Below are 19,365 nucleotides of genomic sequence, written 5' to 3' on the forward strand. Positions count from 1 at the left end.
GCGCCGGTCTACGAAAATTAGAGCCCCATATCTCCACACACTACCTATAAATGATTTTGTACATTAGCAGGAGGGCAGAGAGGACTTTTTCTAGACTTTATGGATTTGGGTGATTTTGTTGATTGTTGTTCTGTGTAATTTTAACTGTTTCCATATTGTTTTGTTGTTGACTGCTGGCTGAAAAAACAATTTGCCCCATTGGGGATCACAAACATTGACTTTGACCTTGACCTTGAATTGTCCACCGTTCCACAGAGAAAATTCAGGTCACTTTCTGAAGACCACAAAATGGTCACACATATAATGCAAGTTTAATATTTTTGCACTGATAAAAAAAAAAAGATTATACACATGGAATTATTTACTCAGAAGACTCTGTAGAAAATCACTTCCACCACACTTGGTAGGCTGGTGAAATCCTGTGACCTTTTCTATGTCAAATTTAATCCTCTAATGGTCTACAGTATTGATAGCAGAAACACTGATTCAGCTGATTGAACAATTCAATTAGACTATAAAAAACACATTGTTGCATGCTTCTAAATCAACTTGAGCTCAGTCAGTGTTGTTTGGTTTTGGTCTTTCTTCTTCTGCTGCAGCACAGAAACCTGAAAACAGCCAAAGTAGAAAACAGCAGTACAGATGCTGCAGTCAGCAACAGCAGTACTACATCTAAACAGTAGTACGAGTACCAGGGCATCTTATAAGCCTCAGTACGAAGGTGTGGAGCCCCTTTGTGGCGCATCACGTATTCCACCCAGAAGATGGCCTTATCCATGGGCGGTATTGGTTGATCTCTGTGCAGACGTGACAGTCTCTGCATGTTCTGTCTGTAGCTGTCTTGATGGAGGACTTCCTTCAGCCCTTGTTCAAAACTGTGGCCGTTGACATCACCTAACTGAATGATCTTTCCAGCTCCTCTCTCCTGCAAACGTAGAAGGTTGTCGTATTGGTCGAAGAACAAGGGTATGCCCAGCACAGGGACGCCATGGTAGATGGCCTCCTGGACTCCGTTGGTTCCTCCATGAGCAACAAAGACTTTGATCTGTGGGTGGCCCAGGAGGTCCTTCTGTGGCATCCAGTCCACTATCAGAGTGTTGTTGCCCAAAGTGGAGGGACGATCACCTTTATGCCTCCAGATCACCTGATCAGAAAATAACAGAATCAGTATAGACAGATACTGTAAATCAGTACACAAGTAGACAGACAATACTGTTGCAGACTGAGTGATGAGTACTCTCCATGATATTCAAAGAGGCTCTACGTGCTAAATGATATTTAGATGGCAACAATTTAGAGGCTACTATATATTTTCAACTCATCCCACACAGAAAGAACCTATAGGTTTTAATATAGGTTTGAATATATGTGACATACATAAAATTGTAAAGTTTTCATATATGCATATATGCTAATATATATGGTGCATATATGGTGCATATATGCAACATATATGCACAGATAAACTGCATATAGGTTTCATATATGCGCATATATCCTCATGTGGATATATAGGATATATGTATGCACATATGAAACCTATATGCAGTTTATCTGTGCATATACACTATGCACCATATAGTATATTAGCATAATGGGTATGTATGAAAACGGCCAATTTTATGTATGTCACATATATTCAAACCTATATTAAAACCTATAGGTTCTTTCCATGTGGGATGATTCCCTATGAAGTTCTTCTGTCCATCCAAAACCTTTCTAAAGCTGATCTGAGTTTGATCTATTCAGTAATGGATTAATTGCTGCACAACAGTCTTTCTGGGTCAAACAAACAACATTTTAAGTTTTTGAAAATTTCTAGCTTTAAAGCTTCAGTTGGTAACAATTATTCAGTCATATTTGCTGGAATTGTCACTATATTCTGATGGTCAGACATTAAATGAGTAATTTAGGACAAAATCCAACTCCTCTGGCTCCACCTACAGCCTGTAATCGTATTTGCCAAAATCCACCGCGCCCGACGATTCTCCACCAGTCAGGTAGAGGGAGCAGGAGGAGCAGCCAATCGCCGCTCCTACACGTCGTGCTATGGATACGGTACATCTTTTTTTTTTTTTTTTTTCTCTGTGGGTGCGTTCATGGCTACTTTGTGTGTGTCTGTGTGTGTGGGGCGCTTGGCAGAGGTTCATAAAGGGACCTGACGGAGTATTGTCTTGAAATTTCCGACCAAGTCGCGGAGTTTACTTTCACTTTCGTCAACTTACCAACTGGAGCTTTAAACATTCAAACACCAAGGCTTTGTTACCTTCTGAGGCATCCTGGCAAAGACACTGGCAATTTCATCTGCAACCTCTTTGGTCAAAGCATTAACCGTAGATCCCAGAGTCATGATGATCACTCCATGCTCCCCAGCTCCCTGGACAAACTCCTCCAGGTCTGCTGGCAGAGGTTGGGCTGGTTTGCACTGGAACCCTCCTATATAGACAACATTTGGCATTGTGGGCCGAGGGAAGTCAAACACAAAATCGGACCTGAACAGCCAAATGTCTGCTTCTTGAAGAAGAGAGATGATTTCACAACCGCCCTTGATATATTTAGCACAGATGGCATCGTAGCTTGGCCCCAGCAAGAATTTCTGCTGAAACAGTATGATGCTGTAGAAAAACATGTTTTTGACCCTCTGCATGAAATTCATTTTATCAGTTAGGCCTGATCCTGGCACTGGGATGTAAGAGAGTGGTGAGGGGGCAATTGCAAAGTGGCCTTCTCCACTGGTGATCCAACGAACATTGAGAACCAAGGGCAGTTTGAGATATTTGGCAAGTAAAATCCCTGGTCCTAATGCTGGGTCAGTGAGAACAAGGTCATATTTCGAATCCTTTAATCTTTTGACCATGTTCTCATTGTCAAACATTTGAGCAAGGGCTTCACACCAAAATAAATGGCCCTCAGCAAGCATAGAAAGGAAATCCTTGGTTAGTTTGAGGAATGTAAATGCTGAGGCCCCTTCTCTCTGCGCCTGAAAAATTATTTGAAAAAAAAAAAAGTGTTGGGAAAAAGTCAAGAAAAAAGGCTATCTTGATATTCATAAAAATTCAGTAATTAAATGCCCCATGAGGGGCCAGATATCCTTACCCTCAAATGCTCCTTGAGGTATGAACCAAAGAATTCCTCATAGCCTACAGTGATTTCAACTGTGATGGGTGTGTAGAGAGGAGACTTCTCTGGGATGTACCAGCTGTTGGAACCTCTGATCACAGTGATGTTGTGTCCTCTGACATGAAGCTCATCCAGCAGGATCTTCATGTTGATCCAGTGGCTGCCGTCCACAGGGAAAACCAGAATGTTTCCTCCATCGCACGGTGCGAAGGAAATCAGACATATACTGAGGAATACAAGTACTCCACACACACGATGCAGTGACATGGCTCCTGAAATAGTGAAAGAGTGAAATAATGTTCCTTTTAAATAATGAGCTTAAATAAGAGTGAAAATGGCTACATGTAGCTGGTTGTATGTAATATGTTAAAATCCATGTTTGGAGGCAGATTGGTGTGTTTTGTGGTGCTTCCAACTTTGTTTCAGTTATTCCTACAGCTTTATTTAAAGTAGCTACATTAGTTATGATGGGGAGCATACATCAGTCCGACTGCCCAAAAGTCAGACGGCTCAATTCTCCGACTACCCATTCTATAGTGTTAAGGTTAGGTTTAGGGTAAGGTTAAGGGTTAGGGCTACTTACGTCGGAGAAGTGGGAGGTCGGACTAATGGACGCAAAAATAAAGAAATGTATTGTCGGAGAAATGGGTAGTCGGACAGACGTCATGCGTCCAGTTATGATAGTGTTACAGGCCTCACGATGAGTCACCTGGTCTCAGAAGATAATTTGCCCTGTTTTGCAGGTAAAGAAGAGACAGAAGTCATTCCGTGCGTTTTCCATGGCAGGCTGGTAGCTGTCTTTTATTCAACAGAATATTACTATTTCTTTCTTTTGCATTCTCAGTTATTCACTGAATTATTACATTCACTATACATGTTCCATAAATCAATAAACTCAATATTTTTCCCAACACAGGATAAAACAAAAGACATTTGTGTACTCAAGTTACTTTTCCACTGTTTTAACTACAAGAATCATGTGTTCTACTTGTGCTTTTAACACTTGGAATGTCTCTTTTTCAGACTCTACTACAATACTGCCAATTCAAAACACAAATACACACGCACACAAGAATACTAGCAACGTGTATATTAACCTGACTCACTAATTCGCATTAACACTGACTCAAAAACACATAAATTCACATTTTCAGAACTCGTAACACACTTCGGTTCTTATTACAATTCAAATATACCGTCACTCACGAAACAAAATGAAAATAAATGTCCAGGAGCCAAAACAAAGCTAGCGAAAACATCGTCGGACTGCCATTTTGTGTTGTTGTTGTTTTATATGAGTGGAGCAAAACTACTTTTCTTGTACGCTTCTCACTGTTTACCTCACAATTTCTACATTCAAACCATCATTCATACATTCGACAGGTTTTTTACACTCCCCATACCCGTTTAACTGTGTTTAACACACTTTACTAACCTGTTTTACAGGTAAAGAAGAGACAGAAGTCATTCCGTGCGTTTTCCATGGCAGGCTGGTAGCTGTCTGAGGAAGTCAGGCTGACGCAGCGTACCACAAGCGCTCACACACGGGGATACTCCCTCTTGTGGTGGAATTAGCGACCTACACTCTGACACTCTTCTCAGAAAACTCATCAACTTAGCTCATCTCTTTCATACAAACAACACATAAAACATAATAAATCCAAAATTTGTGACCATACACATTTGTAGGCGTCACAATAGGCTATATCATGTATGAAGTGTAAATGTTACAGTGAATGGGAATCTGCTCCACATTGATTGAGAGAAAGGGCAGCTGAGCCACATGTGGGGAGAAGGCTGTACTCAGTGCTCTTTTGTTGATTTGTACAGAATGCCATCACCATCTGACATTAAAGGTACAACCAGTGGCTACTCTAGTCCTGTTTTCATCAATGCAGTCCTGGAATCACAACACAGATTATGAGAGTCAACGGATGTGCATCAACCATACAGTATCACAGCAGACAGAGCCAGTGGTGGACAGTAACGGAGTAAATTTACTTGAGTACTGTACTTAAGTACATAACCAGAGGATTTGTACTTTACTTGTAGTATTAGATTTCTTTGGTACTTATTACTCTTACTTGAATACATTTCCAAGACAAATATTTTTACTTTTAATTTCTAGGAAGGCTGAAAAGTACTCGTTACTTTCAGTTCTGCTTTTTTTCTTTTCTTTTTTTTCTGAAATACTATTGGACACAAGCTGTGTTTGTCAAAGAAGGAAACGTATCACAGAGCACGCTCTCCACTGGGATCTACGTAAAAGCGGAAATATGTCATCCCTCCCCATAAGGATACCGCCAAAGTAGCCACGCTCTCGACTGCGTTTGTCAACTCAAAACTATACCGCGACAATGGCTGCATCAGGAGAAGAAAGAAAAGAATCCACTGAGTCTCAGTCACAAAGTCATGTCCCCTCAGTGAGGGGGAGATAGAAAATGCCTTTCCTGATGTGTGTGGGGAGGGCCTGGGGGTGTAAAACGTGAAAATGACAATTGCTGTCCTCTTATAATCCCATTCATTTTATTTGTTTTTATAGGTGTTTCTGCAGCTTTATATAACATTGTGGTTCTAAAAGCAAGCACATCAGTGCAGGTGGTTTCAAAGAGTTAATTCTCAGAAACAAGAGTTAAAAGGTCGTTAAATTCATTTAGAAAGAATTATAGTAATTCATTGATGTGAAAAATAAGAAAAGTACCTTTAAAAGCAAATACTTTTTTACTCTTACTCGAGTAACATGTCGACTGAGCTACTTTTACTACAGAAACAGAAACAAAGTAAAATTTGACCAGTAGTATTTGTGGTCTTATTCAAGTACTGGGGTCGAGTACTCTGTCCATCTCTGGACAGAGCACTTACACAAAACTCTGTTTTGGAAAAAAGCAGGAAACTGCAGCCTTAATGTTAGTTTAACTGAGAGAGACAAAAGAGAAGACTTACTTCATCTATCTGACTGTGATGTGTGCTGTTGACTGGCTGGTTTGTTTACTTAAACTCCCTGTTCTGATATCCCTCCTGCCTGCCAGGCTGAATGTAGGCTGCAGGTCACAACGTCTGACCCCTCCCACAAAATTGTGGCCAATTTTCTGACAGTTAAAGTTGTTTTTACGGGAAGGTCATATACGGAGGATCTAGAAGCGTCACGGTCTGGTTAAAAATCCATCACAAAATCCATCACTCTCTTGATGGAACAGCTGGAGCAGCAAGTGAATGTTTAGTCTGGAAATTTAGTTAGTGGACACCAAATTTTTACAACATATCTCCACATGTGGTGGAGTAGATGTCCATATGGAAGTCCAGTCTATGAAGTGCTTTGCTCACATCAGAAACCTGCTACCTATAAATGATTTTGTACATTAGCAGGAGGGCAGAGAGGACTTTTTCTAGACTTTATGGATTTGGGTGATTTTGTTGATTGTTGTTCTGTGTAATTTTAACTGTTGCGATATTGTTTTGCTGTTGACTTCTGGCTGAAAAGACTATGTTCCCCGTTGGGGATCATAAAGATGTATTGACCTTGATGTTGACATTGAACTTGAATATCCACCATTCCACAGAGAAAATACAATTCACTTTCTGACTTCATTCCTCACTTCGTTTGTGATGCATTATATGACACTTCAAACACTCAAACACCAAAACCACAAGATGGTCACACACAAAATGCAAGTTTATTATTTTGCACTGATAAAAAAAAAGGAGATTATACATATGTGAGATATGGAATTATTCACTAATTCATGTTCTTCCTTTACATTGATGTAGAAAATCACTTACACCACACCACCACACTTGGTAGGCTGGTGAAATCCTGTGACCTTTTTTATGTCAAATTTGATCCCCTAATGGTCTATTGATTGAGGAAACACTGATTCATATAGCATTCCAAGATCTCACATTGAGCAAGAGCTAAAATGGGTACGGTGTAGGATTTTGTAAAGGAGTAGCGGCACACTAATATTAAAATGATCTGTACTGAGACTGTTGTTATTCTGTCACCCGAGTTAAATGATGCTGCGGAAAAAACGCTGTGGTCCGTCATCAAGGTGCGAGTAGATACTGTTGAGCTGAGCTGCAGGCCACGCCCTCTCTGCCTGGGTGCTTCAGGTCTGGGTGTGACTCCCAGCCCAGGGGAGCTGATTGATTGCACCAGGTGAAGTTGATTTAGTGATCAGAGGAGTCAGAGAAGGCACTCTGAGGACGGTGAGCAGCGTGTGAGGATGTGTGGAGACATGGAAATGGACATGAAGAAGTGACGCAGGACTAAAAGCTTGTTTCAAGCAAGGAAGAAGGAGCCGGTGAGCTTTTGATTATGTGGATTTTAGTAGTTTAGTGGATCATGCAGTTAAATTCATGTTAAAATGTGTGTATTTAAAAGTAGTAAATCATGGTATCAAACTCAGGTAAAATGTCAATTAATAAATCATGTTAAAAATGTCATATTTGAAATTATGTAGGTTTAAAAAGAGTTAAAAATGTAATGTATTTTAAAGGTTAGAAAGTTAAAAGTATGGATTGTGCGTGTTTATAGGAGGTTAAAGCTGCTAAGGTTAAAATTATCATTGAGAGTGATAATGTCTTTATTTCATTTTGGTTGCTTTAAATAGGGGGTTTGTTTCTACATATTCTTCAGATGAATTTCTAGTTGTATAAGATTAAGGTTAAAATCAATTATTTGATCTTGTGTTATGTTGATTTATTATTTTTTCTTGATCTATTTGTGTTTGTGTTTAAGGTTTTTCACCTGCTTTTGGCCATGACAACTCTTCAAAATAAAAGAAAGAAAAGAAAGAATGAGAATGAGCAAGATAGTTATGGAAACTTAGTACTTGCGAGTACCCAATCCAGTGCAGTACTCTGCTGTGAAGGTATAGAGACATGCGGCGGTGGTGTATTTGCGACATTTAAAAAAAAGAAAGAAATTTGAAGGAGTGGCGGATAGGATTTAGGAATGGCAGCCCGCCACTCCTAAATGAATGTAGAGGAAACTCTGGGGTAAACACAGTAACAATAACTTAACTTCAGCTGATTTAACTATTCATTGTCTAACTTTGACTATATAGAAAACACATTGTTGCATGCTTCTAAATCAACTTGAGCTCAGTCAGTGTTGTTTGGTTTTGGTCTTTCTTCTTCTGCTGCAGCATAGAAACCTGAAAACAGCCAAAGTAGAAAACAGCAGTACAGATGCTGCAGTCAGCAACAGCAGTACTACATCTAAACAGTAGTACGAGTACCAGGGCATCTTATAAGCCTCAGTACGAAGGTGTGGAGCCCCTTTGTGGCGCATCACGTATTCCACCCAGAAGATGGCCTTATCCATGGGCGGGATTGGTTGATCTCTGTGCAGACGTGACAGTCTCTGCATGTTCTGTCTGTAGCTGTCTTGATGGAGGACTTCCTTCAGCCCTTGTTCAAAACTGTGGCCGTTGACATCACCTAACTGAATGATCTTTCCAGCTCCTCTCTCCTGCAAACGTAGAAGGTTGTCGTATTGGTCAAAGAACAAGGGTATGCCCAGCACAGGGACGCCATGGTAGATGGCCTCCTGGACTCCGTTGGTTCCTCCATGAGCAACAAAGACTTTGATCTGTGGGTGGCCCAGGAGGTCCTTCTGTGGCATCCAGTCCACTATCAGAGTGTTGTTGCCCAAAGTGGAGGGACGATCACCTTTATGCCTCCAGATCACCTGATCAGGAAATAACAGAATCGGTATAGACAGATACTGTAAATCGGTACACAAGTAGACAGACAATACTGTTGCAGATTGAGTGATGAGTACTCTCCATGATATTCAAAGAGGCTCTACATGCTAAATGATATTTAGATGGCAATATTTTAGGGGCTACTATTTATTTTCAACTCATAATTCCCTATGAAGTTCTTCTGTCCATCCAAAACCTTTCTAAAGCTGATCTGAATTTGATCTATTCAGTAATGGATTAATTGCTGCACAACAGTCTTTCTGGGTCAAACAAATGACATTGAGTTGAAGATGTCTAGCTTTAAACATTTCACTGAGGTTTTGTTACCTTCTGAGGCATCCTGGCAAAGACACTGGCAATTTCATCTGCAACCTCTTTGGGCAAAGCATTAACCGTAGATCCCAGAGTCATGATGATCACTCCATGCTCCCCAGCTCCCTGGACAAACTCCTCCAGGTCTGCTGGCAGAGGTTGGGCTGGTTTGCACTGGAACCCTCCTATATAGACAACATTTGGCATTGTGGGCCGAGGGAAGTCAAACACAAAATCGGACCTGAACAGCCAAATGTCTGCTTCTTGAAGAAGAGAGATGATTTCACAACCGCCCTTGATATATTTAGCACAGATGGCATCGTAGCTTGGCCCCAGCAAGAATTTCTGCTGAAACAGTATGATGCTGTAGAAAAACATGTTTTTGACCCTCTGCATGAAATTCATTTTATCAGTTAGGCCTGATCCTGGCACTGGGATGTAAGAGAGTGGTGAGGGGGCAATTGCAAAGTGGCCTTCTCCACTGGTGATCCAACGAACATTGAGAACCAAGGGCAGTTTGAGATATTTGGCAAGTAAAATCCCTGGTCCTAATGCTGGGTCAGTGAGAACAAGGTCATATTTCGAATCCTTTAATCTTTTGACCATGTTCTCATTGTCAAACATTTGAGCGAGGGCTTCACACCAAAATAAATGGCCCTCAGCAAGCATAGAAAGGAAGTCCTTGGTTAGTTTGAGGAATGTAAATGCTGAGGCCCCTTCTCTCTGCGCCTGAAAAATTATTTGGGAAATAAAAGTGTTGGAAAAAGTGCAGAAAAAAGGCTATCTTGATATTCATAAAAATTCGCAAATTAATTGCCCCATGAAGGGCCAGATATCCTTACCCTCAAATGCTCCTTGAGGTATGAACCAAAGAATTCCTCATAGCTTACAGTCATTTCAACTGTGATGGGTGTGTAGAGAGGAGACTTCTCTGGGATGTACCAGCTGTTGGAGGCTCTGATCACAGTGATGTTGTGTCCTCTGACATGAAGCTCCTCCAGCAGGATCTTCATGTTGATCCAGTGGCTGCCGTCCAAGGGGAAAACCAGAATGTTTCCTCCATCGCACGGTGCGAAGGAAATCAGACATATACTGGTACTAAGGAATACAAATACTCCACACACACGATGCAGTGGCATGGCTCCTGAAATGAATGGAGAGTGAAATCATGTTTTTTTTTTTTATAATGAGCTTCAGCCAGTATAAAGAAAGTACAAAATCACTAGAGAGAATGGATTTTTTTCGTTCCTTTTTCTCTTCACATTGTGTAGGTCGTACTATAGGGCCATGACCACCGTCTAAATGACGTTAATAATAATTTCTTTACACACTGCAAAGATTCTGTGATACTAACCACAAGATGCTTTTGAAATGATATCATCCATAAAGACCAGCAACAAGTTATACTTGTGTGTGTGTTGCAGAGAAGATTAGATGAGAGCTGAAGCAGAACGCATAGTTTTTCTACTGACTGATGTAATTAATCTTTTTTGTTTTTTTTAGACTTTTTTTTAGACTTTTATTTATTTGCACATAAAAAATAAAACAAAACATTTACTTATCTCTCTTACTAGTAAGAAAGATATGAAAAATAAATGTGCAGGTGAGGTCTGAAACCTGAAAGGCTTATAACATGACCTCACCTTGATCTAACACATAATTGAAGCACAGTCAAGAAATAATAATCGCATACCTTGTGCAAGGTATAGATAGAAAATAAAATTAAAAAAGAAAGGGAGGAAAGAGAAGAAAAAAACAGGGAAGATGTTGGTAGTAAAAATAAAAGTAGTAGTGGTGATAACAGCACTAAATAAATAAATAAACAAACAAGAGGTGAGAAAAGAAAGCGAGACAAAAGAAGAGAACAGATAAATTAAGTTCAGGTAAACACTAAAAAGGGAAAAGAAAAGAAAAACAAAAAAACAAAAAAAACAAAAAAACAAAAACAAAAAAACATGGGGCACTAGGGAAGCAGAATTAAAAGTCAAGCCATGTTTTGATGTTCAGTAGTTTCTTTTTAAATATTGCCAAGGAGGAGGAACTATCGGCTAATTGGCTATGTTCATTCCATAACAGAATTCCTCTGTATTTGATGGAGTACTGCCCTCTGGTGGTATTACAACGGGGGCGGTGTAGGTGACCTGCTTGTCTTGTAGCGTGCGAGTGGAAACTTGAATTTGTGCGAAAGTATTGTTGAAATTGATTTGGTAATACGTGACTTTGGTGCATTGCTTTGTAAATGAAGATACTGATTTGCAAGATATTAATATCAAATATGGTTGAGATTTTCAATTTGGCAAACAGTGGGGAGGATGGAGCCCTGAAATTTGAGTTTGTGGCGGTTCTAACGAAGCGTTTCTGAAGTAGATGGAGCTTATGGAGATTGGTAGGATAGGTGTTAGCCCAGACAAGATTGCAGTATGTTAGATATGGATATATTAAACTGTAGTATAATCTAAGTAAGGTGGATCTGTTGAGGAATGAACTGATTTTTCTAATGATTCCTACAGATTTTGATACTTTTTTTGCAACACAATCAATTTGTTCTTTCCAGTTACATTGTTCATCCACTGTGACACCTAGAAAGCGAGCAGAGGATACTCTATTGATTTCAATTCCCTCGATTAAGAGCTTTGCTTCATTCGGATCACACTTTTTTCTACCTGAAAATAGGATGAAATTCGTTTTTTTAATATTTATGGATAGTTTATTCAATTTGAACCATTTGGAAAAGGCTAGGAGGCCAGTGTTGGCCTCATTTATTAGAGTTTTAAAGTGCTTGCTGGAAAGAACAAAGTTTGTATCATCCGCAAATAAGATGGGAAAAATGGTATTTGATACTGATGCTAGATCATTGATATAAAGTAAAAATAGTAAAGGGCCAAGTACTGAGCCTTGGGCCACACCACATGTCAACGTAGCAATGTTGGACTTACAATTGTTCACATATACATATTGTTGTCTATCAGTAATATAACTTTTTAACCATAGGAAGACATTACCCTGAAAACCATATCTGTGTAGCTTTGACAATAGTATGGCGTGGTTGACCGTATCAAAAGCTTTTGACAGGTCAATGAAGATTCCTATAGCATATTCATTGTTATCCAATGCTGTAGAAATCTTATCAACAAGATCTAATAGAGCCATGTATGCAGAGTGATTTTTACGGAAGCCATATTGATGGTTGTATAGTATATTATTTGTATTTATATGGTGCAAAATCCTTTTGTAGACTAATTTTTCAAGGATTTTTGACAAACAGGGTAATAATATTGAAATTGGGCGATAGTTAGTGAATGTACTTGGGTCGTCTGACTTGAAAACAGGGATGACTTTTGCTACTTTAAGATCATTCGATACTACACCTGTTTCTAAAGATAAGGAGAATATAAATGTTAATGGATTTATAATAATGGTTTTGATCTCTTTCACAAGAGTTGTTCTAACTTCATCATGTCCTGCAGCAGTTGGTTTCATCTTGTCAATTAAATCTTGGATCTCGCTGCTCTTAGGACGATCAAAATGCTCAAAAGGGGGAAAACAACCATCAATATGGTCCAGGGGGCTACCACTTGGGTTTTTAATTTTTTTAGCAAGAGAGGCACCTACATTTACAAAGAAATCATTGAACTTACAGGCAATCTCAAGTGGATCAGTAAATGTTTTCCCGCTGTCAGAGAAGTATGTTGGAAATTTTGCCATAGATTTCTTTTTGTGCAATAATTGATTTATGATTGACCAGGTTGCTTTGATGTTATTTGAGGACTCCTTAAATTTTTCAGCAAAATATTTCTTTTTTGCTGATCTAAGTAGATGAGTAAATTTGTTTTTATAAGCTTTGTAATTCATTTGATTAAGGGGTGTAGGATTCTTTAGGAATTTTTTGTAAAGTTTATTTTTTTCCTTTGAGGACTTATGCAGCCCTGGGGTGAACCATGGCTTGTAAGAGTCCTGTCGTAAGGCCTTTTTAGCAGTGATTAGGGGAAAACATTTATTGAAGGCAGTGTTAAAGGACTCCATAAAAGTTTGGTAAGCACTATTGGAGTTGATCTGGGCATACACATTGTCCCAGGAAAGATCACTAAGAGATTGTTTGAAACTGGCTATATTTCTTTCATTAAATTTACAGTAGGTTACTTTAATATCAGGATGAGCGTCCTTATATTCATCAAACACTGTAAATTGAAAAATAGGAAAATGATCAGAGATGTCAGAATAGAATATTCCTGATTGCAAAACTTTGTTTAGAGAATTTGTTAATATATTGTCTATTAGTGTAGCAGATCTGTCAGTCACTCTAGTGGGTTTATGTATGATAGGGTAAAAATAATTAGAGTACAGATTATTTAGAAAGTCTTGAGTTGGAGAGTGGGTTTCGCTTTTGAATAGGTTGATATTATAATCGCCAAGGATATAACACATTTTGCCTTCTTTAGTTATTCGATCTAGGACACTTGCCATGTAGTTGTTAAAGTTGTTTATGTCAGAATCCGGAGGACGATATATACAACCAATGATAATCTTACGACCATTTTTGGGCAGGGTTAAATCAATAAAAACAGACTCTGTGTCAGCGCCCTCAGAGTTTACTGACAGGTCTGCTCTCTGTACATAGTCATAATCGTTACGGATATATAATACTACACCACCACCAGTTTTGTGTCTTCTTGTAAAGTGTAGCGAGTTATATAAAGGGAGCTCATAAAGGTTAATTGTATCTTCTGAAAGCCAAGTTTCTGTTAGTGCAATAACTGAAAAGTTATAATTAATTGAGGATAGTAATTGGGATAGGTGGTCATAGTTTTTTGGGAGACTACGAATGTTGAGATGGAAGGCAGAGAATAGGTAGTGGTCAGATGGAAAACATTTAATCAGGTGTTCAAATTGCTTCTCATTATAATATCTGCAGGGTTCCTTCATACCTTGGATACTGTTTGCATCAGGATCAACATCACTTAGATTGGTCTTAGTCACCACATCGAGATCAAATGGGTTGAATATCATATTCTCAAAAGTAATATTATTAGTAACATTGGGTATGTTGTTGTGTGAGAGACAACTACTGACATCCTCATAGTCAGAAAATGGAAATAGAGCTATACAATTTTCACAGGTCCATGATACCCAGAGTTTAGAGTTCAGCTTGGAGACCAGTGAGCATTTTGAGTGATAATTTAGTTTGCATAAACCACAGGTAACGGGTTGAGATTTTACATTATTTTGGCATTTGGGACAAATTCTGTTTACACTTGTGCCAGTTGGCATGATTAAAAAGGAACATTAGAGGAGTTGAATTAGGTGGTCTTGCCACCTCTGTAGTCGTGGGCATCATCACTTAGGTGTGGAGGTAGCAGGGGTAGTGGCGGCTGCAGGACTGACAGGGCTGGTGGGGTTGTAGACAGGCTGGCCTTTCCTTCGCGGTGGGTGGGTCACCAGCTGGTCATATTTCAAGTAGGCAATGAGTCCCCTGTCCCGAGCAGCGTACATCTCCGGGAGAAGCGCTTTCCTCCGCTCGCGTACTTGGGCAGAAAAGTCCTCATTTATATGGATGTCAGTACCTTTTAATTTTTTCGCATTCTCCAGAACCGTGGCTCTGTCCTTGTAGTTGAGAAACTTGACTATAATGGGTCGATGCCCTTTGCCGTTGCTGTCGGGCTTTCCTGTCCGGTGCGCTCTTTCAATGGCCATGGTGTTGGCGTCCAGTTTGAGGCTGGTGGAGATGACGGAGCGCACCTTATTCTCCGAGCTGGCCCAGGTTTCCTTTGGGGATTCCTCGATACCAGAGAAGATCAGGTTGTTGCGTCTGGACTGGTTTTCTAGGTAGTCAGCTGATCTGTCAAGAATCTTAATACTGTCACAGACCACTCTCAGATTTTTTTCTAGACGCTCACTATCTTCTGTGAGTTTGGAAATGTTGTTTTTTGATATGTCTATTTCATGTTGAGAAAATTGGAGGCTGTTTTTGAGCTCATGCAAGTTATTATTTGCTGTGTCCAAACGCTCGTTGTTAGAGTCCATCAGAGCCCTCACTAACTTGGTGAATATATCTGCTTGCTTCTGCATTAAGTCTTCATAGTAGGCTTTCTGTTGAGCGAGTTGTTTTTCCAGAAGCTTATTTTGTTCAGCTTTGTGTTGAGCTATGCTCTGGTTGACAAGTTTGCGCACTGCTTCCAGAGTGACAAGCTCCGGCCCCGGCTCTTGTCCTTTACCAGCCATCCTGTTGCAGTAGTTCACCGGCTGATGCGTCAGATGACGATGACGAGGTCGACCAATCACGGCGCCGAGCGGCAAAAACAACACCAGAATCCGGAAGAAAACACACAATCCTGCGCGAGCAGGACCGATTTATAGCATACGCTAGTAAAGCTTACTCGGTTAGACACACAGCACGCACACGCGGACGGACAAGCAGCGAAGCACCCGAGCCTCCCAGGGGTTAACCCGGCGTGCAGTTATGGGACACCGATCAGCAACGCCACAAGAGCAAGCCACAGCCAGCAGCCGTCAACCCGCTAGGACGACCACACGTGAGACACTTACCTCAGTGAAGTCGGTCGCGAGGAGAGGAGCGGCTAGCCCGGCGAGTTAGCACGCACAGATCCCGGTGCCAGCAGTACAGGAGAAAGGGGAGACTTCCCTCTGAGCCACCAACAAGGACAGTGCAACGACTCAAGCCAGGGCAGGATTAGTTCCGGAGAACATCGAGCCAGATCATTAGTGTTACCCAAGAACAAACACCCGGGGCTTCCCACACAGGTAGGCAACAGGTAGCAAACACAGCACAGTACCGAGCAGCGTGAACGAGCAGCGTGAACGAGCAGCGTGAGAGCAGCAGGTTTGAAGAGAAAACGGTACGAGTTCGACCACTGGGACGACGCTATTCATGTTTAATGTTTTTAAACAGAATTACATCCCGTCATTTCATATCAGACTTCCTACGGCTCATTAGTGACTTTTTTGGCACCCAGAAGGAAAGCCATATTGTATTGTATCATAGATTAACTGCTCTTAAAAGGTTTTAAATCAAAAATCTGACTCTTTAAAGTCACTCATTTCTACAGGAAAGGAAAAAAAGTTCCAGTGCAAAAGGTTTTTTTTTTTTACTCAACATACACTTTATACGGTGAGTTGCAAGAGATAATTGCTTATAGCCTATCATGTTTTTGCACCTGTGAAGCAAACCAACATTGATTTGTTTGCTTATAGTTTGCTGGAGCATTTTTTTCATTTTATATGGCCATGTACCATACAGTTATTGTGACATGTCAGCTAAAAGGCATGATCATGTGACTTTCTGTGTAAAAAAACATGACATCATAATACACATATGGCTAGAGGAGAGTAAAAAGACCATCATACCATCATAGCAGCGTGACCCGGGGACTCTGGTGACAAGAACCGCCTGGGCGGGTTTTGACCAAAATCACTACGTGTCTGTTTACAAAGCCGTAACCATGGTAATATGAAGAGATATTTCAAAAATCGTCCAGAAACCTATATTTTGACTTCCCCTGATGTGAATTAAACCATGAAAATATAAAAAATATTTTTTCTGGGACAAAATAACCCCCAGGTGAAAACGTGTGGTTTTCACGTTTTTCAATAGTCTATGGGTCCATTTTTGGCCCGAGCAGGAGAACAGGTCCCGCAGGGCGCATAGAGCCTCAGGTACCCCGGAAAAGTGACCTCTCTGCATCCTACGAAGGTTCTAGCATGATCACAGTCAAAATGACAAGCAAATGAAACTTTGCCAAGTCCAAAAATGGGCCCAACAGGACCAGAGGGTTAATGTTAGTTTAACTGAGAGAAAAGAAAGAGAATACTTGCTTCATCTATCTGACTGTGATATGTATGCCCGGAAATTCATGATGTATTTCTCGAATTTCCACATATGAAAATAATTCACCTTGAATTTCTCCATCTGTACCGGCCCTCACATCTTTAACTAACATGTGGGCTATGAATAGCAAAGAAGTGCTTCTACACACAGGTGGTCTGACTGAATTCAATGTCAACACATGACCTCTGCACCTTTTGGACTGTTTCATTCATGTGGACAAGAACGTACGTAAAATCTAACATCTGTGATGATGAAAGCAAATACTTACTTTTTTAAAGGTAGCAAACGAATATCTCCTCAATGCGCGTTAGCCGTCAATTCTCTGTGCAAGTGCTGAAAAAAAATCTTTCAGTAGGCTACACAGTCCCGGATTTGTAAAACAGATACAAACAAAATGGCTCACGCTCAGTCACACCACACAATTCTAGCCAATCAGCATAAGGCAGCGTTCTTGCTTGTTCACAGGAAAAGGGAAAGAAGAGACGGAAAGGTAAAATGGGGAAGAGTGGGCGTGGTGGCAAGTGACGCTACATCTGCTACATGCTAGTGGATACGGCCAATTTAAGGATTACCTGGAGAAAAAGAAGTAGTCCATGCTTCCGCCAATGTCAGACCATAAATGGGATAACTAAGGATGGCAGACGAGTCACCGTTGTAGAGACCTGTGGTGAAGTCAAACGGATAATGACATGTCCGCTAGCAATGTTGTGATGGTGGATATACCCCACATCACGGTCACATTGTAACAAAGAAGTGATGGCCAAGACGCAGGAAAAGAGGAGGTCAGAAAAACAAACACTGAGGTGTTGATAGTAGGGATTTCCAGTGGTGGGCACAGCACAGTTGGACTGGCAAGGAAATTCGAACTTACCCCCTGTGACCGTCCTGCACCCTGATTGACAGGCACACAGAGAAAATCTATCAGAGACTGACTCGGTTGTTTAAAGCTTTTATTATTGACTACATTACTTTCTCCATATTGGTACATTTACTGTCACTTCAGTTCATAAATAAGGGTAGAAATTAGACCAGAATATTTGTCTGAATATTGTGCTTCAGAGAACCCGCTTTAGCATATCGGATCTATGAACCGAAACATGATAATGCTTTCATTACCAGAGAAAGAGTTCAGGTTACTTTCTTCTATGTCTAAAGTGTCTTAGCCACCTGCATCATGTGACACCGCAGACACTCACAAACACTACAAACACAGATCACCAGACACAGCATGTGAGGTTTTAATAGTTCACACATGTGAGACATGGTCATGGAATAACTCATTCCCTCACATCCTTCCATTACAATCACGTCACATTTTTTCAAGTATCCAATGAAAATCAATTTCACCACAACCGACTAAAAAAAAAAAGGATTTCCTCACATATGATTTTTAGAGAAATTGGCTTTCAAGTAGCTGACTTGAAAGGATGGTGGAGGATAAAACCCCATGACAGTTTCTGCCACGACAATTTCATCATCTAATGGTTTATTGATGGAGGAAAGACTGTTTCACACACTATATATTAAAAAAAAAAAAATAGAACAAGAGCTAAAATGGGTAAATATGTTGAGTAAGATGCCAAAAACAAATAAATTAATTGTCTACACCCCTGATGGGATAGATTGCTTTAATTAAACTGATTAAAGGATTCATTGGTGTGTTCAGGGAAAGGTTGTTAAAGCACTGAAATATGAAACTTGACAACACTGGTGTTTAACTTATCCCCCATGGCATTCAGCAGACAGTGCAGGAAACTGCTCCCACTTGCTTTTCATATTTTGTGTTCCTTATTTTTCCAGGTGCTTCCTACAGTTTTGTACTTGATTCTCTTCCCAACTATACAGAGGAAGGCAAACATAGCAGTAGACTAGATCACTATCTGTTACATGGTAGGTTTGGCAAACTTCGTTCATCAGCTGTCCAATAATTCACATGAAATAGCCATTTCAAAATGCTTAAAAGGGAAAAGTAAATAATCAAAATAACATTAAAATGCAAATCCACTCAGCCATGCATGTACAAGTATGCCATGTCATATATCTTATGCAACAGCTTAGGTCTGAATAAATAGAAGCTGCCATTACACTATCAGAAGGATTATTTTTGTTACAGTCTGTACAAGTCGTTTTCATTTGTCAGCAGGGCTCTGGACAGGATAATGACCATGTGGAAACCCAGGGATGTGTGACTCATGCACTAGCGAGGGGGTCTCCACAGCCCTTACTGTACCAAAGTGTGACAATAGCACAGTGCTGTGGAAAAATAATTTCCACATGGGGACAATAACAAACTAAGTAACTAAATCATTGTGTAACATCCTTCACCTGTGCTGTCCCTGTGAAAGGTAAAGATAGATTTAGGTGACAGCGTAATGGAGTTGA

General features: G+C 40.2%; 2 protein-coding genes across 3 annotated transcripts; both read right to left on the reverse strand.

Moving 5' to 3' along the window:
* Positions 1-352: 352 nt before the first annotated feature.
* Positions 353-6,128, reverse strand: LOC146974835 (UDP-glucuronosyltransferase 2C1-like). 2 transcript variants are annotated; one of them, XM_085798541.1, is made up of 4 exons: positions 6,064-6,128; positions 3,145-3,392; positions 2,267-2,980; positions 353-1,144 (listed from the first exon to the last, which is right to left on the reverse strand). In XM_085798541.1, the coding sequence occupies exons 2-4, from the start codon at positions 3,385-3,387 to the stop codon at positions 560-562; spliced, it is 1,542 nt and encodes a 513-aa protein (XP_085654667.1). In that variant the 5' UTR covers positions 3,388-3,392; positions 6,064-6,128; the 3' UTR covers positions 353-559. The 2 variants fall into 2 exon arrangements, with proteins under 2 accessions (XP_085654667.1, XP_085654666.1); XM_085798540.1 differs by having other exon boundaries at positions 354-1,144; positions 3,097-3,392.
* A 2,010-nt stretch (positions 6,129-8,138) lies between these two features.
* LOC146974836 (UDP-glucuronosyltransferase 2C1-like) lies at positions 8,139-10,294 on the reverse strand. Its single transcript, XM_085798542.1, has 3 exons — positions 9,983-10,294; positions 9,156-9,869; positions 8,139-8,812 (listed from the first exon to the last, which is right to left on the reverse strand). Exons 1-3 carry the CDS (start codon positions 10,277-10,279, stop codon positions 8,228-8,230), a joined length of 1,596 nt encoding a protein of 531 aa, XP_085654668.1. The 5' UTR covers positions 10,280-10,294; the 3' UTR covers positions 8,139-8,227.
* Between the last annotated feature and the right edge of the window lie 9,071 nt (positions 10,295-19,365).

This window comes from Trachurus japonicus, chromosome 14 (genome assembly GCF_045865225.1).
Source record: "Trachurus japonicus isolate A0001 chromosome 14, Traja_1.0".
NCBI lineage: Eukaryota > Metazoa > Chordata > Actinopteri > Carangiformes > Carangidae > Trachurus > Trachurus japonicus.